Below are 21974 nucleotides of genomic sequence, written 5' to 3'. Positions count from 1 at the left end.
TTTAATTATTCTGCCACTGATCCTTCAAATGAACAAAATTCATAAATTCTAAAACTGCTCAACAAAAGATATGGTCATAGCACACATTGTTTCTTTTTTAAAAATTTTTATTGAAGTATAGTTGATTTACAATGTGGTGTTAGTTTCAGGTGTACAGCAAAGTGAATTGGTTATACACACGTTGTTTCCTAAATCATTCTAGTAATTTCCAAATAATTTGTTGATTTTTTAGTTGGTGTGTGTATTGTCTGACACAGCTGAGACTAGTCAAGTGATGCCCTTTCTGTGCCATGATTTGACATGGGGTAGCAGTGTACTCTTCAATACTCACCCATCAAATTGAAGTTGTTGTATGATGTGTAGTCTCAATAAGTGGAGAAAGAAAGGGTCCATGGTGCCGAATTCTTTCTGTACCCTGCAAGGTAACATGTTCAATTAATTAATGCTGGGATATAATTGACATAGAACATTATATTAGTTTCATGTGTACAACATAATGATTCGATATTTGTATATAGAGTCGGCCCTCCACATCCGTGAGGAGACACGGGTTTGAGCCCTGGTCCGGGAAGATCCCACATGCTGTGGAGCAGCTAAGCCCGTGTGCCACAACTACTGAGCCTGTGCTCTAGAGCCCGTGAGCTACAACTACTGAGCCCGCGAGCCACAGCTACTGAAGCCTGCACACCTAGAGCCTGTGCTCCGCAACAAGAGAAGCCACCGCAGTGAGAAGCCTATGCACCGCATTGAAGAGTAGCCTCAGCTCGCTGCAACTAGAGAAAGCCCGCGGGCAGCAACAAAGACCCAACGCAGCCAAAAAAACAACACAAAAAGAATTGGTGTAGAGAAACACAATTGAATTTTTATGTGAAACATGGCAATCTCACTGAATTCTCTTAATGGCTTCATTAGTGTGCCATTTGATTCTGATGGGCTCTCTACGTAAAAGCTTGCATCATTTAGAAATAATGATAGTTTCATTTCTTCTCTTCCATTTCTTATCCTCCTCATGTTTCTTGTCTTAGCAACGGGCAGGTCCTCCAGGAGAATGTGAAACTGAGGTGATTCTAAGAGGACACCCATGTCTCCTTCTTGGACTTCTTGAGAATGCACCTAAAGTGTCTTCTTTACACATAAGATTTGCTGTAGAGCAATGATTCTCAAGCTTTTGTGTCTCAGGGTCCCATTATACTCTGAAAAATTATTGAGGACCTCAAAGAAATTTAATTTATCCTGACTCTATCAGGATTTAACACACTGGAAAGAAAAAATGTTTGAGCATTTAAAAACACAATAATATATTGTGCTGTTATGAAGTTTTATGAGGACTGAGTTAATTTATGAAAAACCCTTTGCAGAGTATCTAAAAAATGGTCAAATAAATAAATGAATAAATAAAAACACAATAATAAATCCATTATGTTAACATAAATAATATATTTTAATGAAAATAATCTTTTTCCAAAACAAAAAGATTAATAACAAATATAGTAGCTTTACATTTTTGAAAAATTTTAAATATCTAGCTTAATAGAAGATAGCTGGATTCTCATGTCTGATCCTGCACTCAATCTGTCACAGTACATTATTTGGGTTGAAGTATAGAAAAAAATTCAACATCACACAGATATAACATATAGGTAGAAAACAGGAGAGCATTTTAATAGCATTTTATGATAATTCAGGCAATTCTTTGATACGATACCAAAACTTGACAAGTGGTAGTTTCTTAAAGGTCAGTTGCAATGTAGAAATCTCAAACCATATCAATGAATATTTCATACCCAGTACACTCATGAAAAAAATGAGAATGAAAAAGGAAAAGAATATCTTAGTGCTACTGTGAAAATAGTTTTGATCCCACAGACTCCCCTGAAAGGGTCTTAAGAGACCCTCAGGTTTCCCTAGAACACACTGTGAGAACTGCTGCTATAGATTATTGGTATTTAACCTTTATCAAGTCAAAAAGCCTCTCATTATTTTATAATACCTCTCTTTTTTGTTGTCATGATAGGTGCTGACCTTTATGAAATGCGTGGCTGAGAGGCTGAGAGGGCTTTCTCTGCCCTGGAGCTGAGAGCTCAGCACAGGTACACAGAGTGGTGGAAAGTGCTCGGGGCACGCACGACATTCATTGGGGTGGCCTGTCAATTTTGAAGCTCAAGTGCTTTACACATGAGTTCAAAGGATTTAATTTCTGACACATCGGCTGTCTGGTCCAGAAGGGACCATCCTGAGGAAACGACCAGGAAGGCAAGGTCCAGGCTGGAGGAGTATCCTCTAACCACACACCTGCCAGCAGCCTGGGGGCCTCCTTCCTGGAGCTCCACACCCTCTTCTCCACAGCCCAGGTGGCCCAGGCCTCAGCCCCTCCACCCCTGACAGTGGCCACCAGGCAGAACAGGCCTTGCTGTTTTCTCAGGGTTGCACAATGAGGAATATGACCTGTGGATGAGGACAGCCACTGGTCTCCAGTAAGTTACCCTTTGCAGTTTTGTAGGAGAAATGACCTGCAGGGACTCTCCCCCAGGCACCAGTCCAGCTTTCCTTCTCACCCCATGCCCCCAGCAGGGATGGCTCAGTATAAATGCAGCCACCTGTCCCCAGCAGGTCTGCTCCACCAGGTTCAGGTGAGAAAGTTCTCCAAGGAGTGATTTCTTTGAAAACACTTACTTTAATTCTTCTCTTTTGTATTTGTCCTGAATGAGGTCAGTGCTGGCAGCGTGGTGCATGGGAAATGCTTTTTGATTAATTACAGGCTGCTTTAGCAAGACACAGCTACGTCCCAGCTGCTCTCTTCTTCCACCATAGACACCTTGGTGACCTCTTAGACAGGCTTGGGTTCAGGGTTGGTGGGTTCAGAGCTGAGGGCTAGTGGCTTCGAGTGAAGTCCTACTGCAATATTGCCTAGGTGGACCACTGAGAGTCTAATGAGAACAAGTGGAAAGAACAGCCGGGCTCTCCTCGACATACAAATCCCAGAGTGGGTGTACAAGGCTTGTCCGTGTCTCCCTGACCCTCTCCTTTCATTTCAGCACAATGAAGCTTTTCACAGGCCTCATTCTCTGCTCCTTGGTGCTGGGAGTCCACAGCCAATGGTTTTCCTTCCTTGGTGAGGCTTATGACGGTAAGGCTGGTGGAGGGGGGATGACACCCATGGGCCTCTGGGATTCACCATGAGCGCTCTTAAGGGTTGGAGCTACTGTCTTAGGCGGTGCTGCCCTATGTGGTAGAATGTGCCAGGTGTTTGGGGAGCTTTTTTTCAGACAGATTGAAAACCACAGGATTTATGTCAATCAGTCACTAGAGAAAGAACAGTCATCATTCCCAGCTGAAATGGAAGTTTGAATGGAAGACATAAAATAAGTCTTGAAATGGTACAGCATTTCCCTCAGACCAATTGCATGAAGGAGGATGGAAGCTATCCATCTATTTCCCCTCTCTTCTTCTCTCCCTCCACTCATTTCTCCCTTCCTCCCTCCCTTTCCCTCTTCTTTCCTTCCTTCCTCTCTTCCTCTTCTCTTCCTTCTTACCTTCCATTTCCTAATTGGATAATTCAGGGACCTTCAGCTTAGCTCTTCCTCCTGCTTCCTATACTCAGTGACACTGTCCCTGGTTCAGTCTGTTTCCTACCCTTTTATAGCCTTTTAACTGACAAAAAAACCCGTGTGCGACCGGGGCGGGGAACCTAATAACATATCTCAAGCTTCCAGTAGGAACTCGGCCCTTACATGCACTTCAGGGTGACCAACTCTCCTGCTTTGCCCAGGTCTGAGGACTTTTCCAGGACACTTTCAACGCTAACTGGGGCAGTTCCAGGAAAACAGGGGCAGTTCTGGTTAGGCTGGGACAGGTGGTCACCTACTTACCTGCAGAATACCTCCGTGAGGGAGGCATCTCCCCCCATCTGAAGGGGAGAAAACCGAGGCTGAGAGCAGCCGAGTCTGCTGCCCAGGGACTAAGTGCCAGTCAGCAGGTGGCAGGACAGAAGTTTGAACCCAGCTGTGCACGAGGCCACAGCTCTTGCTGGGCAGACTTGTCCCAGTGCCACTCCCTCAAGCTGGGGGCTTATCAATCTCAGCTGCATGTTGGATTCACCTGGGGAGCAGTGAAAACTATTGATGCCTGAGACCCACCCCAGAGAGTGTGAGGTAACTGGCCTGGGCTGTGAGGTAGGTCTCAGGGGACTTTCAGTACCTCCCCAGCTGATTGGAAAGTGTAACCAGGCTGAGGCAAGACCCACTGCTCGAGGGCTTGCTTCCTCAGGCAGCCCACGTCATCAATACCGTCCACTAGAAAGTCCTCAGGATGCCATTCACGTGCCTAACAGGCAGGGGAATCAAGTCACAGTTAGCGCATTCGCGCAGCAGGAATACATTTCTTAGGCGTCAGGGCAGAGGTGCTGCATGTCTGCCCCTTTCTCAGAATCTGTCCTCCATGTCACCTCCTCACTCACCCAAATCCCCTGGATCTCATCCTATGCGCCTTCGTTTTATAACAGTGGTTCGGGGCCAAGGGCAATTTTGTGTCCTGGAGATATCTGGCAATGTTTGGAAACACTTTTGGTTGTCCCACTTGGGGAATAGGTTGCCCGTTAGTGGGTAAAAGTGAGGGATGCTGTTAAACGTGTTACAATACCCAGGACAGCCCTGAACAGCAAAGAATTATCTGGCTTAAAATGTCAGTAGTATGAAGCTGAGGAATCCTGCCCTATAAAGATAGCTCCCTTCTCTCCTTAAACGTATCACATGGAGCCCTAAGTGAGATGCAGTCCAGAGACGGCATCGTAGGGGCCCGACAACCAGGTCCAACGCAGCTGTGCCCCTCCCCCCATAACGACTCTCATTCGAGTTACCAGGAGCAGGAAACTAGACACAAGAATGCTCTTCTCAATCTATGGCACTCATGGTGCTATAGCCACAGGATGAAACTGAGTCAGTGGAAGAGTTTCCATTCCTTGCTTCTTCCCTAAGGTGTGTCACAGTTTTCTGTCCACCTGATAATCCTTCCTCTGTGTGCTTTCCTCCCAGGGGCTAAAGACATGTGGCGAGCCTACTCTGACATGAGAGAAGCCAATTACAAAGATGCAGACAAGTACTTCCACGCCCGGGGCAACTATGACGCTGCCCGAAGGGGACCTGGGGGCGTCTGGGCTGCTGAAGTGATCAGGTACCAGGGGCCCTGAGGATGCAGGGATGGGTGTGAGAGCCTCGGACAGCCAGGAGGGGCCAGGCCCTGGAGAACTTCCTGTAGGGCTGTGGCCTCTCCTCCTCTTATCCACCCTCACCCTCTGTGTCCTGTGTGGGGTCTGAGTGGCTGAAGAGCAGAGCAAGGCTGGTGGGACAGACGATTCCCAAGCCTCCCCCATGGGTGCTGTTCACCCAGCATAAGGGGACCCGCAGGGCTGAGGTGGGCTGAGCCCGGGCAGCCTCAGGCTTCATTCCCTCTTTCCTAGCTCCTGTCAGAGTCCTCGATTCCTTGGAAAGAGGAGAGATGGGGAGGGTGGGCTGTTGCTCGTCAGCCCTGGAGTAATCCCCTACCTGCCCTCCTCCATTCCAGCGATGCCAGGGAGAATAGTCAGAGAGTCACAGACCTTTTTAAGCATGGAGACAGTGGCCACGGACGGGAGGGCTCGGAGGCTGACCAGTTTGCCAATAGATGGGGCCGGAGCGGCAAAGACCCCAATTACTTCCGACCTCCTGGCCTGCCCGACAAGTACTGAGCTGCCTCTCACTCTGCTCAGGAGACGACGGGGCTGTGAGCCCCCAAGGGCAGGGACGCTGAGCTTGTGAGTTCTCTGTCCACAGAAGCCAGCAGATCTAATAAATGCTTAAGAGATTGAATGTTGAAAACCGTGTATTATTCTTTGATATAAGGACAGCCTGTTTGTTCCCAAGGGGTGATGGCTGGACACCCACATGAAGACCGAGTCTGTGCCTGTGTCTTGGGTGTCGGGGCCACAATCTCAGCATCATACAGCGCAGACACCCTGCTCCACCCCTTCCCCTAATCAGACCCGCTCCCCTCCAGGCCCCTCTGGTTACTGTGGTGCTCTTTCTAGGCCCTTCAGTATTCAGGCCTCTTCACTCCCTGGCAGTTGGGTCCTGTCAGCTTCTCTGCCCTGGGGTCTAGTGTCCTTAGTGCGTCCTCAGTGGTGTCTGTGTGTGGGCAGGGGACACAGCCTCGGGACGACTGGATCGTGGAATCCTGCTCCAGCAGCTGCACCTTGATCTTCTGTTCATTTCTCAGCAACACCTACAAATCCATCTATGAACCAATTTCTGTCTGTGCCATCCAGAAGTGCCTCCAACGCTGTCTCCCTTCACTCTATATTCCTTGCCTGATGCAAGTGTCCAGGAATAAACATGTCCAGAAACGGAGGCATAGGGACGCCATCAAGATTAAGTATCAGGAGGTTTTGTATTGCATTGGATATGTATCAGGTCCTTGAGAAGAAGTCATTTTCCCTCCCTGGACCCTTCCCAACAGAGGAAAGCCAGTAGCATGTTACTCTTTTTCCAGTCATGCCGCATGGTTTGTGGGATCTTAGTTCTCCCCCCAGGGATTGAACCCAGGCCCACGGCAGTGAGAGCTCCAAGTCTTAACCACTGGACTGCCACGGAAGTCCCAGCATGTTACTTCTTACTGAGGAAAACAGTGTCTAATAAAAGGGGTTTGGGCCTGTTAGAGCACAGGAATTATGTGACTCTATAAATCACAAATTCCTAGAGAAACCAATAACCTTCTTCCTTGGATAAAAATTTGGTTTTGGTGTTTGGTTTTTTCAGATTACAGATTCCAGGAAGTAAAATGATCTAACACTTTAAAGAGTGGGGAACAGGGGCTTCTGTGGTGGCACAGTGGTTAAGAATCCACCTGCCAATGCAGGGGACACAGGTTCGAGCCCTAGTCCGGGAAGATCCCACATGTCGCAAAGCAACTAAGCCTGTGCACCACAACTACCGAGCCTGCGCTCTAGAGCCCGCGAGCCACAACTGCTGATCCCACACGCCACAAGTACAGAAGCCCGCGCGCCTAGAGCCCGTGCTCCGCAGCAAGAGAAGCCACCGCAATGAGAAGCCCACGCACTGCAACGAAGAGTAGAACCCGCTCGCCGCAACTAGAGAAAGCCCGCGTGCAACAACGAAGACCCAATGCAGCCCAAAAAAAAAAAGAATGGTGAATAGACTTCTGTATCCAACTTTTATTTCAAGTAATAAAAAGGCTGATTATTAAATTTTTCCTATTTACAATAATTTGGAGAACTTGCTTTATCTAAACTTTCAAGTCATCCTTTCTCCTGCTTTTCCTTTCTTTCCCCTCATTTTGCAAATTCTATACCTTCAGTACCTGGGATAGAAATCTAATAGTGAACATTCTCATAATAGGAGTCTCCTTACAACCTGGGGTCTGTTGAGACTTTACCACTAGAGCCCTAAACTCAGCAGTGCTTTGAGCCTGTTCTTGCCAGCCAATCTGCCACCACACTCTCCCTAATCCCGGTTACCCTGCTCCTGCTTTATTTTGTCAGACTCACTTTTCTGAGACACAGCCTCTACGTACACCTCTGACAGTGCCTTCTGATGGGAACTGTATGAGAAAGTTCTCCTGTGACTAACTACCTTACAGACACACTTTTTCTTCCTCCTTGACAAGGAAGTTAAACTTGTCTTTCCCCTACAGGGATCATTTCATCATGAATCGTCTCCCCTTAGGAGTGCTCCTGAATCCCACTTTCAGAGTAGAAGTGTGTGCCGGTTATCAGTTTATTTACTCTGAACTCCACGTCCACCCTTCTTTGCCCCGCTTGTGATACTGGAACTGGTAAACATTTCTCCTGTGCCAGCTGGGCACAGTGTTAATCTCTGTCCTTTCAGGGCGCAGGAGGGACGTTGTAGGACACAAACACTTCCTGGTTTGTGCTTTCCTTCTGCCCAGCTCCTGTGGTGCTCTTCTCTTGCACAGGACACGCAGTGACACTCACACCAGGGAGGAAAATGTGCTTGTTCCTCACATGGGCAAAACCTTGCAGAGTCCAGACAGTCAGTAACAGCTTTCCCAATAAAGCACCACATTGAAAACCCTGAGTTCAATCCACATCACTCTTCACTCTTGCACGTTTTCCTCTTCCTCTTTATAGTCAGACTTGTTGAAAACCTGCCCATCTGCACTTTCTGATTCCTCGCTTCTGACTCACACTTGAACCCACACCAGCCTGTCCTCTGTCCCCACCACTCAGCAAAACAGCTCTGGTCACCACTGACCTCCATGTTGCCAAAACAACTGACATGTTTCTCTCCTCCTATCAGGAGGCCTCTGAGCCATGCTCAGCACAGTTGTCCTCTCCCTCCTTCCTGGAAGGTTCTCTCTTGGCTTCATAGTACCACACTCTCCTTTTGCTTCCCTTCAGTTTTCCTTTATCTCCTTAGCTGGGTCTTTTCATCTCCCCAAACTCTAAGTGTCCCTCAGACTTGGTTCTGGGCTCGCACTTTTTATTTCTCTGTATTCTCCCCAACAAGCGCAGCTAACAGTATCTACATGCTGACGCCTCTGAAACTTATATCTCCCCCTCAGAACCTGGTTTCCAAGCTCCATGCTTGTTTATCTGATTGGCCTCCTGAAACCTCTGATTGGATGGCTTCCACAGATCTCACACTCTGCTTGTCCAAAGGAAACGCTCATCTCCGTCCAGAACTCTTCACCCCCAGGCCACTCCAATTCAGCAAATGACACGACTCTTCCCTCTGTGGCTCACCCCAGATATTGGGAAATGTGCTCGATGCTTCCCTTGCCTTTACCTCCACATCCAATCCACTAGCAAGCCCTGTGATTCTACTTCCAAAATTCATCTCTAGCCCATCAGCTTGGTCTCACGTGCACCTCCACGCTCCTGGCCACACCTGTTCTCACCTGGGTTCCTGCAACAGCTGTCTCAGTAGTCTCCCCATCTTCATGGCTTCCGCCTCTGCTTAAGTGTGACTGTATAGTTTATCATCTAAGCCAAGTCACTTTTCATTGTGAAAGAGACATTATTGATAATTATACCTGGATGACAGGAATAAACTGGAACTGTCCTGGGCAAAAGAGAGCATGTAGGTACCCTACCTCTCAGTCTAGCATACAAACTATACTCAGATCATGTCTCTCCCCTGCTTAAAATCCTTCAATGGATTCCCATGTCCCTTAAAATATAATCCAGGTGCTTATCATGGCTTACAAAGCCCAGTGTGATCTGTCCCTGGCCACCCTCCAGCAGCATCTCATGCCACCCCTTCCCAAGCTCCCCACTCTCCAGTATCACCAACAAACCAAGATTTTCTTTGGCACAGGACGTTTGCAGGTGACATTTTCTCTGCCCACATACTCCTCTGCTCGCTTTTCACAAGGATGGGAATGTCTCACCTGTGGGGTTCTCCCGAATTCACTGTTTCTTGAGAGAGGCCTTCCTGGTCATCCTGGCTGACTCACTCTGGTTATTCTTTACAGTTTACCAATTTTTAACATGTGGGATTCTTTTACTCAATTTTTGGTTTATTCTTCTAATTTTTGTTTGGGTTTTCTTTTGGTCCATCTTCCTCCCTTGTATTATAAAATCAGTGAGAGAAGTGACCATTTCTCTCTTGTTCACCCCTAATATCCCGTACCTGGCATATAATGGCATCTCAACAAATGCTTATTGAAAATGAATAATTGACCTAGTCTTTTATTTTACTAATACAAGAAAGGTTTTCTTTCAAAGAAGGTCAGACTAGTTATAAGGAACAGGAAGGAGCTAAGGAAGAGGGAGATAAGAAAGGTAAAGAAGAAGGAATAAGAGCAGAGTCAAGGGGAAGCAAGAGGCAGAGGGATCCAACCCACAAAGGATGGTTAACCCCAAGGGGAGCAGAAACTTCTCTGGCTCTGAGAAAGGAACGAGGGTGAAGAGAGTGGGGTCAGGGGATGCAGCACATTTGAGATGGACGACAGGGACCTGCGGGAATCTGGTTGTACCTGCTCTTGCTGTAGGTGAGTGTCCCCAGGACTCGTCACACTCCAGTGCGTTCGCCCGTTTTCTTGTCTGTCTTTAGAGCCAGTAGGTAGGGAACCCAAGGGCAAAGGCCTGTCTCTTTTATTGTGTGTTGTCATTGTATCCACAGTGCCTGTCATAGGGCCTCACAAATAGTAGCTGCTTTATACATATTTGTTGAAATGAATGAATAAGTTCTGAGAAGAGTATTGTTCAGAAGTGGACAGAACTGGGGGGAGGGTTTGGGAGTTGTAGAAAGTATGGATGTGGTTTGGATCTGCAGAATGTGGTAATGAGTCACTTTGAGGTGACTACTAAATCTGTACAAATATCATACTCACACCAGCCAAAATGATATAATTTTACTTCATCATAGAAAATATTCAGTTTTCTCCAACGATACTGTGCACACTCCCTCATAGAAATGAAAATGAGGAACGCCATGTGCAAATAAACTGTTAGTCGTTGTGGTAGCTGATGAGAAGCCTTGGGAGAAATAAATGAATATTTTGAATTTCCAAAGTACTGTGCTGATTATCAGAGGGGCAAGTTAGCAGAGAACACTCTGTGAGACTAGAGGAGGGGAAAAAGGACACACTGTATTTCTCTGAGTCTAAGACCCCTAGACTGAAAGATGTGTTACTATTTATACACCACCAAGAAAAAAGATGCTACCATTTAGATTCAGACATAATGTTTTCTTATCACTCTGAATTTTTACTTTACACGTACTGAGAGAGTTCTTTTAAACTTAGACATAGATTTTAATCTTACATCACTCTTGTGTATAAACAAAAAGGAAAGCATACACAAAATTAATCCTAAAGCAATGACAACAATTTCATGAGTGCTGCCTGGTCATTAGTGAATGTAAGACACATCCTAATTTCAGAAATGTATAATCAAGGAATGTGTGTCCTAGAAATGATGAAATATGAGATATAAATGTAAACCTATGCAAGTTCTCTCTCTCTCACTATATTTACTGAGAAGAAATAATAATAAGCTTTGAGCTATTATTAATCATCAGGTGTGATGGGGGTGCTCCTGAGGTGAGGTTCAGCTTCATACCAGCCCCTCAGCTATGGAGGACCTCCCCAGAGAGGAGCAGGTTATCCACAACTGGTCCTGATGATGGTCCATGTTCCAAGCTCCCTCCTTAGCTGAGGTGTCACCTCACCTGGCGCAGCACTGCCTTTATTCTAACCCCAGAATGACTGAGGGCCTCTTCTCTTCCTGCAGAGATGGCAGATGGGAAAGAGCTCACCCCATCTCCTTCCTAGTCACACTCCACCACTGCCTCTTTAAGCTCTGCTGGCATGGGTGCTCCAACCTTTTAGAAATCCCCAGAACAGTCACCGGCTCCTACACATGTCAACTCTCTCAAGAACTCCCTCACCGTACTCCCTTCTGCTTTGATAGGGGCACCAGAATGAGCTGGGAGTGTTTGCAGTGAGCACGCACCCAGCTGAGAACTGAACAGACATTCTTCTATTCTTCTTGGCACCCTGAACCAATGTGAGGAAATCACCTATCTCCACAAATACTGCACTCCCCACAAGACTGACGACACTGCCGTCTCTCCCTCCCTTTCCTCTGGCGTTTCCTAAGTGGACCAGAGGTGGAATGGGTTGGAGAGGTGTTGATTGCAGAGGCCGGCACTGCTGCCTCTTTGTCAGCCTTGGGAGTTTACTGAGGTCTGGCCCTGCTTCCTGGATGCCCTCTCTAGGATGTGGGGTACTTGGAGCTGCTGTGTCCTCAGCTGTGGGTGATAGAAAAGAAGCATCACTCAACAGCCTGTTTTTCACTCTCGGGTGCATAGGGAGCCCTTTCACCACTCTCTAGTTTCCCAGGTTTGCTTTTTGAAATCTGTAATTATGGGAAAGAAGACCCAGGTCCTTTCTGAGGATAGTGTGCTTTGTTTATACACACATTTACTACCTGTGGAGTCCTGTCAAACCACTCTGTTTAAACCATAGTTGCAAAATCGCCCGTCAATGACCCACTGATACGTTTCCTGAAAGAGTTGGACAAATGGGCAATAACTCAGGCTGGCCAGCGTGTCTAGTTCCTGGACGATCTGACCTGGGAGGGAGCCAGTGCACTGAGATCATCCTTTATTCTCTGCAGGGTGGACTTGGGACTGTCCAAAACAGTCTAACAAAGAGTCTCTAAAAACCTCAATTTATCCTTCCAGTAAAGATGCCTACAGAACTCATTCGTCCTTTTATTCACTATTCAACACCCATTTAATAATTCCCCCAGTATGTGGCAGGAACTGTTCTGGGCGCTGGGAATCTGAGATAGACAAGATCAGTGCTCTCATGCGGGTAACATTCCACTGGAGAGGTATTATTAAGCTAATCAGTATTTAATGAAATTGAATTAAAATATATTGTCCAGTTACTTGTTTATATGCTAATAACGGCTGCCAAGTTCAGGTGTCAACTCTATAACCTACGGCTAAGAATCCAAACGCCCAGGCTTCACAGGCTGGATTTGAATTTCGGCTTTGCCACTGACTGTGGTAGGTAAGGGTAGTAACATACAAAAATGATTATGATAAGCTGTGGAGTGAAAAAGCAGAACATAAAACGATAGTGTTATATCACCCTGTTTTTGTTTATGGGTTTATATGTCTACATGCACTGAGACAATAGATTGGAAACATGACGTTTCTACAGAGGTTCTTCCTGCACACCGGTCCCCCACCCCCACCACCGCGCCCGCCCCGTCTAGGCTGATGAAATTCGTATTGCTTTTATTTTCATTTTTATACTTATTTTAAATTTTTCGATTTTCTTCAGTGGACATGTTTGTCCAATAAGATTCATTAAGTCTGCCTGTGTCTAGGCATTTTCCTAGGTACTGAGTATGATGATGAAGAAAACCAACAGCCCAGTTCCTGTCCCGATCGGGATTCCAAGGATGAGATAAGGAAAAACAGCAAATGTCCATTTATAATATAGTTGACTTGTATATGCCTCTCTCTCTTTACACACACACCTCCCCACAACAACACTAAATGTGCAGACACGTACGTACACATAAATAACGCAGCGAAATGAACAACGATTATAAAATAAGAATCGATAAACCTGTCAGAGTCACATAAAAAATTTATAATGGAAGATAAGAGGAAAATCTTTTTTCTGCTGCGGCCTCTCCCGTTGCCGAGCACAGGCTCCCGACGCGCATGCTCAGCAGCCATGGCTCACGGGCCCAGCCGCTCCGCGGCATGTGGGATCCTCCCGGACCGGGGCACGAACCCGCGTCCCCTGCATCGGCAGGCGGACTCTCAACCACTGCGCCACCAGGGAAGCCCAGATGTCCCTAATCTTTATGTGCCATATTCCATCTGTTAATAATCCTATTCTGACCTTTTCTTTTCCATATGATTTCTTTTTCTCTCAGGACTGCATCTCTTTCAGTGTTAAACAATGTGTTTCCAGCACTTGACCTTGAAAACTATAGGCCCTACTCGTCTCTGGCAAAAGAAGTCTCCTCAAGATAAGAAATAGAAAATGTTCCCTCTCTCCTGGAGCTGCAAGAATAGCAGATAGGATCACAAAAACTGTATCCAGAAAAGTTATTTCTAACAGAGGAGTTTTTTAAAACAACAACAACAACAAAAGAGACATCAGAGATTGTCACTGTGTCCTGTGAGAGCAACCCTGTAATACTTTATTTATTATTTAGACACTAATCTGTGTATTTGAAGCAAAATTCTTTTTTGATGGAAGCTTTTAGACTGGAAAAGTGGATAGCTGGGTCATGCCAAGGCAACGGCACTGAGCTATAGAAACCTTCAAAACTGTTGGAGGGCATATGGGCGGGCTGCCCTCCTGGACAGCAGAGTGACACTTCACAGTGAAAACAAGGATGTGCACGCCAGCAATATCACTCTTTTGATATACATGGCACATTGCGGATGTCATCTTTTTTCTGGTCTAATGCATGTAACGTCTGCTTATTTCATTTGCATTTTTCTGGTTACTAATGATTTGTGCATCCCTCTGTGAGCTTATTACTTCTAGTGTGTTGTCTGTAAACTATTTTTTGTGTACCTTTCACCCATTTTTCTATTGGGGTTGCCATCTTTTTCTTAATGATTCACAGAAGTTCCTTGTATATTTGAAATATTAATCCCTTGCCGTAATTTAGACGTTGTCTTTTTCCCATTCTCTATCTGAAAATAAATTCTTAATTTTCATGTAATGAAATACCATTTTATGTCTTGTGTTTTGTGCTTTTGAAGTTTTCTTTTTTCCTTTTTCTTTTCTTTTTTTTTTTTGTGGTACGCGGGCCTCTCACTGTTGTGGCCTCTCCCGTTGCGGAGCACAAGCTCCAGACGCGCAGGCTCAGCGGCCATGGCTCACGGGCCCAGCAGCTCCGCGGCATGTGGGATCTTCCCGGACCGGGGCACGAACCTGTGTCCCCTGCATTGGCAGGCGGACTCTCAACCACTGCGCCACCAGGGAAGCCCGCTTTTGAAGTTTTGTTTAAGAATTTTTTCCTCATCTCTACATCACAAATATATTATTTGATATTCTTTTCTATTAACCTTATAGTTTTACCTTCATGTTTATGTATTTAATACTTCTGGAGTGAACATTTGTATACGTATTAGGTAAGGATCCAGTTTTATTTTTCTCTTTCCAAAACTATTAAGTAACCCATCCTGTCTTCAATGATTTGTGATGTCTCCTTGATCGTATACTAATGTCCTATATGTGTGACCCTAGCTCTGTACTCTCTATTCTATTCCATTGGTCAATATATCTTTTGTTGAGCAAATACTACTGTTTTTTACTGTGCTCTTCTGTACATCTTAACACCTCATATGGTAAGTGCCTCTTCTTAATATTCTCCTTTTTTAGGATTGACTTTTGTATGCATGAACCTTTACTTCTTGATATGAATTTTGGAGTAATTTTCTTCAGTTCTGGGAAAATTCAACTGGAATTTTCATTAGAATTGCATTAAATTTGTGGATTAATTTGTGGTAGAATCAACATGTCTACAATATTAAGTCATCCCATCAGTGAGCCAGGAACTTCTCTCCATTTGTTTGAATCATCTTTTAAGGTGTTTGTTAGAGGTTTGAAATCTCCATTGTGGTGCTGTGTATTACTGGTGAAACCAGTCCTTAGGAATTTTATAGTTATGTTGTTACCATGAATTGTTTATTATTATTAATCATATTTTCCATTTTGTTATTTCTGCTATGGAGAAATGATTTGGCTTTTGGATCAAGTGTTGGGCAACCTTATTAAATTTCCTTAGTAATTCTATAGTTTATTGATTTTGTGTGCTTTTTGAGGTTGAAGATTATACTAACTGCAAATATGACAGTTTCATCTCTGCCTTTCCAATCCTTGTATGTCTTACTTTCGAAATTTTCTGTGGCATTGGCCAGGGCTTCCAGAGCTGTGTTACACAACAGTGGTGATAGTAGCATTCCTTTTCTCATTCCAGATCCTGAACGGCAATGAATTAAAGGTTTTTCCATGAAATAAAATATGTGCTGTAGCTTTTTGGCAAATAACCTTATAAAATTAAGAAATTTCACTTTGATACGTAGTTTTCTAAAGGATTTTTAAAAAGCAACCATAAATATGCCTTCAGCTTTATCAAATGCTTTTTAAAAATCAGTTGAGATAATATTATTTTCTCCTTTAAGCTATCATTGTGGTGAATTACATTGATTCTGTAATGTTGGCATTCCAAGAATAAACCGCACTCAATTATGAGGCACCTTTAATACTCATATTTGGTTTGGCAACACTATGCTGTGTTTTGAATTTTTTGCACCTTTGGAATTGAAATGGGACTATTGTTTTCTTGTACTGTCCACTCTTGTTTTAGAACCAAGTTACTCTAGCTTCTTTAAAATGGCTGTCCAACTTCATTCTTTATCGGTTTTCTACAACAATCTGTGTAACTTAGAATTAACTGTCCCCTGAGATTTTAGCAGACTGTCTTGAAAAACCATCTGGCTTTAGTGGAGGATACTGGGAGGAGAGATCTTTGACAACCACTTCTACTTATCTAATACTTATTTGTTTTCCTAAAGATGTCTATGTCTCTTTGCATCAAAAGGATGCTTACTTAAACAAATAACCTTGAGGGTGTTAGTTCATCTAAATTAACAAACGGTGTGTCACCAGTAAGTTGATTATATGAATATCTGAGAACAGTGACTCTGTATTAAGTCCAAATTTGAACAAGGAAAGGGGAACTCAGATTAATCTCATTTGGGTCTATATAGGGAATCTCTGTCTCTGTGAACCGGTTCTAACCAGCTCAGAATAATGCTGCTGAAGAGCTTTTATGCTGAGAAATGCTATAGTCGTTTAAAGGTAGGATAATTATTGGGTTTGGTTGTGTTGCAGTTATTGTTGTTGGGTTTTTTTGCCGCGCCATGTGACATGTAGCATCCCAATTCCCCCACCAGGGATCAAACCCACGTACCCCGCATTGGAAAAATGGAGTCTTAACCACTGGACCACCAGGGAAGTCCAGTCGTTGTTGATTGCTGTCTTGTGACTTCTGCCAGAAGAATGCAGGTGCAGTCTTACGTGTGAGCCACCAGTGGTTGACTGAGAGGAGAAACGCGGTAGATCTGTTCTCTTAAATGGCTGTTTCTAGGTTTGATAGTGAGTTGTGTTAGACTTGTGTGTGATTCTAGGAAGTCGGTCATTTCTTTATGACACTTGCAGTCCAGTGGAGGGTGTTTTCCCACACTCTTGGAGCATGGGAAGAGTGAGAAGCCCCCCAGAGCAGAAACCACCCACCTCCTAGCAGGTTGCCTCGCCTCAGTATTAGGGAGCTGCTGCCCTCTACCAGATAAACATATAGGCAAGTGTAGGTCCTGGTCTCAGGAAGCTCAGAGCAGCTGTGTAAAAAATGTTTCCTTTTCTGATGGATGCATTTGCCCCCCATGTTTGTTTTCTTGGGGAGAAAATGCAGTCATATAATCAAGAGTATACACAAGAATTTAATATTTCTTAAGTTGTTTGAATGTAATATCTCTTTTAATCTCCCTGAGTGAACTGAAGGATAGGGAATGGGGAATCCAGCCTTTCTGGTGCTGAAGCTGTGTATTTGCAGCAGCTGCCCTTGCCTCAAGGATTGGTTTGTCAGCGCCTAGAAGAACAAAGGAAAGGACCTGTGGAACTTGGAATTAGAAGTAGTCCCAGGCATGTGCTGGGAATTAAGAGATGGCTCTCTGGAAGAAAAAACAAAAACACTGACTTGGGCTTCCCTAGTGGCGCAGTGGTTGAGAGTCCGCCTGCCGATTCAGGGGACACGGGTTCGTGCCCCGGTCCGGGAAGATCCCACATGCCGCGGAGCGGCTAGGCCCGTGAGCCATGGCCGCTGAGCCTGCGCGTCCGGAGCCTGTGCTCCGCAACAGGAGAGGCCACAACAGTGAGAGGCCCGCGTACCGCAAAACAAAAAAACAAAACAAAAAAAACCCTGACTTAAGTGTTTGTCAATTTCCATGGTGTAAATACTGCCACCACGGCTAATTTCAAAAGACGAAGACTTAACAGTTGGCTTGCAAAATCCCTGAAAATGTAACAGCTAGCTCTCCTGAGCTAGTATGAGCTGATTCCAGCACACCAGAAGGTAATCCACTTCCAAAGGGTAGAGACTACCAGCTATACCTTTGAAACTAAGTTGAAAGTTTCAAAGATTTCCCAGGTGAAAATAAGAAGCAAACCAAACTCTTTTAAAAAGCACTGGCTTTGGACTTCCCTGGCAGTCCAGTGGTTAAGATTCTCAGCTCCCAATGCAGGGGGCACGGGTCTGATCCCTGGTTGGGGAACTAGCATCCTGCATGACGCACAGCATGGCCTAAAAATAAATAAATAAATAAAAAATAAAAAGTACTGGCTTTTTAAGAAAACTCTCTTGAGAGAAAAATTAAAGTTTACTTCCCACAGTGCTTGCAAAGATAGCTACGTCATAGGTTATATATATTCTGTACCTTGAGCAAATACATTAATAAGTTATAGAAGTTGGTTGTCAGAGAATGAATAAGATAATTTTCCACTTTAAAAGATGGTTCTTAATTGAAAAAAAGCTACAACAAAGGTAAGCATTAGTGTTCATCAAAAGATACCATAAAGAAACGTTTTAAAAAAGCAAATTTATTAGACAACTTTGCAGTTGCTGGGATTAAACTTATTACTCTAAACATTGATAAATAAAGGGAAAGAAAGCATTTTAAAAGAATTAGTGCATAGCTGTACATTATAATTTTGTTGAATCGTAAGTTTGTTAAATATAAAACCAAATACATTACTCCCATGAAAATGACTGAAAACATGAAAATAAAAGCCACAAGCTGGGGGAAGATATTTGTAACATACATAATCAAAAAGGCTTTATATGAAGTATATAAAGAGCTCCTACTAATCAATAAAAAAGGAAAAAGAAATAAATATAAATTTCACAGAAGAAAAAGTACAAATGGCTCATCAATATGTAAAAATGGGCAATCTCACTGACAATCAGGAAAACACAAATTTAAACTACAATGTGATACTATTTATCACTCACCAACTTGACATAAAAAACAAATATGGCCTAGGATGTGGAGCAAGGGGGCCATGTATCCACTACTTGTGGGAATATAAATATATAAAATATAGAAATATGTATTGTAAATATATATATATAACCATTTTGGAAAGATAATTTGGTATTACCAACTAAGGTTCAACATAATCATATTCTATTTCACTTCTAGGTCTCTACCATTTGAACTCTTGTACTGGAATATTTGCACAAGATTACCAGAAGCAACACTGTAATAGTGAAACAGAAAAAACCCAAATGTTGAAATAAGCTGTGTTACATTCATGCTTGGCAATAGTCTTCAGCATTGAAAATGGAAGAACTACTGCAACAGTCATCAACCTGCCTATGTCTAAAGAACATATTGTTGACCAAAATAAGCAAATGACTAGTGAATCCATACAATAGAAATCTATTTACAGAAAGTTCAAAAACTGGAAAAACCTTAAAAATATATTGTTTATGGATATGCATATGTGATTAAAAAAAACAATTTTAAAAAAAGCAAGGGAATGATAACACAAAGTTTGGGAAGGAGTTTACCTTTGGAGAAAGGGCAGGGAGAAGCATGCAGCAGAGAGTGGGACACAAGGGGCTTCTGCAGTGTTAGTAATATCCTGTTTCCTGGGTTGCTTGCGGGGGGCTTCCAGAGGGGGGATACCTTAAAAGTTTTAGATGGTAAAGTCATATATTAAGTTTAATTATTCTGCCACTGATCCTTCAAATGAACAAAATTCATAAATTCTAAAACTGCTCAACAAAAGATATGGTCATAGCACACATTGTTTCTTTTTTAAAAATTTTTATTGAAGTATAGTTGATTTACAATGTGGTGTTAGTTTCAGGTGTACAGCAAAGTGAATTGGTTATACACACGTTGTTTCCTAAATCATTCTAGTAATTTCCAAATAATTTGTTGATTTTTTAGTTGGTGTGTGTATTGTCTGACACAGCTGAGACTAGTCAAGTGATGCCCTTTCTGTGCCATGATTTGACATGGGGTAGCAGTGTACTCTTCAATACTCACCCATCAAATTGAAGTTGTTGTATGATGTGTAGTCTCAATAAGTGGAGAAAGAAAGGGTCCATGGTGCCGAATTCTTTCTGTACCCTGCAAGGTAACATGTTCAATTAATTAATGCTGGGATATAATTGACATAGAACATTATATTAGTTTCATGTGTACAACATAATGATTCGATATTTGTATATAGAGTCGGCCCTCCACATCCGTGAGGAGACACGGGTTTGAGCCCTGGTCAGGGAAGATCCCACATGCTGTGGAGCAACTAAGCCCGTGTGCCACAACTACTGAGCCTGTGCTCTAGAGCCCGTGAGCTACAACTACTGAGCCCGCGAGCCACAGCTACTGAAGCCTGCACACCTAGAGCCTGTGCTCCGCAACAAGAGAAGCCACCGCAGTGAGAAGCCTATGCACCACATTGAAGAGTAGCCTCAGCTCGCTGCAACTAGAGAAAGCCCGCGGGCAGCAACAAAGACCCAACGCAGCCAAAAAAACAACACAAAAAGAATTGGTGTAGAGAAACACAATTGAATTTTTATGTGAAACATGGCAATCTCACTGAATTCTCTTAATGGCTTCATTAGTGTGCCATTTGATTCTGATGGGCTCTCTACGTAAAAGCTTGCATCATTTAGAAATAATGATAGTTTCATTTCTTCTCTTCCATTTCTTATCCTCCTCATGTTTCTTGTCTTAGCAACGGGCAGGTCCTCCAGGAGAATGTGAAACTGAGGTGATTCTAAGAGGACACCCATGTCTCCTTCTTGGACTTCTTGAGAATGCACCTAAGGTGTCTTCTTTACACATAAGATTTGCTGTAGAGCAATGATTCTCAAGCTTTTGTGTCTCAGGGTCCCATTATACTCTGAAAAATTATTGAGGACCTCAAAGAAATTTAATTTATCCTGACTCTATCAGGATTTAACACACTGGAAAGAAAAAATATTTGAGCATTTAAAAACACAATAATATATTGTGCTGTTATGAAGTTTTATGAGGACTGAGTTAATTTATGAAAAACCCTTTGCAGAGTATATAAAAAATGGTCAAATAAATAAATGAATAAATAAAAACACAATAATAAATCCATTATGTTAACATAAATAATATATTTTAATGAAAATAATCTTTTTCCAAAACAAAAAGATTAATAACAAATATAGTAGCTTTACATTTTTGAAAAATTTTAAATATTTAGCTTAATAGAAGATAGCTGGATTCTCATGTCTGATCCTGCACTCAATCTGTCACAGTACATTATTTGGGTTGAAGTATACAAAAAAATTCAACATCACACAGATATAACATATAGGTAGAAAACAGGAGAGCATTTTAATAGCATTTTATGATAATTCAGGCAATTCTTTGATACGATACCAAAACTTGACAAGTGGTAGTTTCTTAAAGGTCAGTTGCAATGTAGAAATCTCAAACCATATCAATGAATATTTCATACCCAGTACACTCATGAAAAAAATGAGAATGAAAAAGGAAAAGAATATCTTAGTGCTACTGTGAAAATAGTTTTGATCCCACAGACTCCCCTGAAAGGGTTTTAAGAGACCCTCAGGTTTCCCTAGAACACACTGTGAGAACTGCTGCTATAGATTATTGGTATTTAACCTTTATCAAGTCAAAAAGCCTCTCATTATTTTATAATACCTCTCTTTTTTGTTGTCATGATAGGTGCTGACCTTTATGAAATGCGTGGCTGAGAGGCTGAGAGGGCTTTCTCTGCCCTGGAGCTGAGAGCTCAGCACAGGTACACAGAGTGGTGGAAAGTGCTCGGGGCACGCACGACATTCATTGGGGTGGCCTGTCAATTTTGAAGCTCAAGTGCTTTACACATGAGTTCAAAGGATTTAATTTCTGACACATCGGCTGTCTGGTCCAGAAGGGACCATCCTGAGGAAACGACCAGGAAGGCAAGGTCCAGGCTGGAGGAGTATCCTCTAACCACACACCTGCCAGCAGCCTGGGGGCCTCCTTCCTGGAGCTCCACACCCTCTTCTCCACAGCCCAGGTGGCCCAGGCCTCAGCCCCTCCACCCCTGACAGTGGCCACCAGGCAGAACAGGCCTTGCTGTTTTCTCAGGGTTGCACAATGAGGAATATGACCTGTGGATGAGGACAGCCACTGGTCTCCAGTAAGTTACCCTTTGCAGTTTTGTAGGAGAAATGACCTGCAGGGACTCTCCCCCAGGCACCAGTCCAGCTTTCCTTCTCACCCCATGACCCCAGCAGGGATGGCTCAGTACAATTAGAGCCACGTGTCCCCAGCAGGTCTGCTCCACCGGGTTTTATGTGAAACATTACCATGTTTCACATAAAAATTCAATTGTGTTTCTCTACACCAATT

The 21974-nt window shown here is 43.6% G+C and overlaps 1 protein-coding gene across 12 annotated transcripts in view; it reads left to right on the top strand.

The window, feature by feature from the left end:
* Window positions 1-21974, top strand: part of LOC125965092 (serum amyloid A-2 protein) — a 125744-nt gene that overhangs the window by 33394 nt on the left and 70376 nt on the right. The window contains exons 1-4 of one of the 12 annotated variants that reach the window (XM_049712870.1): window positions 2624-2708; window positions 3036-3127; window positions 5031-5169; window positions 5560-5843. The exons of 9 other annotated variants lie outside the window; for them this stretch is intronic. In XM_049712870.1, the coding sequence (XP_049568827.1) occupies window positions 2704-2708; window positions 3036-3127; window positions 5031-5169; window positions 5560-5722 (399 nt within the window). In that variant the 5' untranslated portion in view covers window positions 2624-2703 and the 3' untranslated portion in view covers window positions 5723-5843. Of the gene's footprint in view, window positions 1-2623; window positions 2709-3035; window positions 3128-4831; window positions 4935-5030; window positions 5170-5559; window positions 5844-21974 lie in introns of those variants that run through there. 2 more of the 12 variants (XM_049712885.1, XM_049712884.1) reach the window with 2 other exon arrangements.

The sequence above is a fragment of the Orcinus orca genome, chromosome 8 (assembly GCF_937001465.1).
Source record: "Orcinus orca chromosome 8, mOrcOrc1.1, whole genome shotgun sequence".
NCBI lineage: Eukaryota > Metazoa > Chordata > Mammalia > Artiodactyla > Delphinidae > Orcinus > Orcinus orca.
This window is presented reverse-complemented; position numbering and strand designations above follow the sequence as displayed.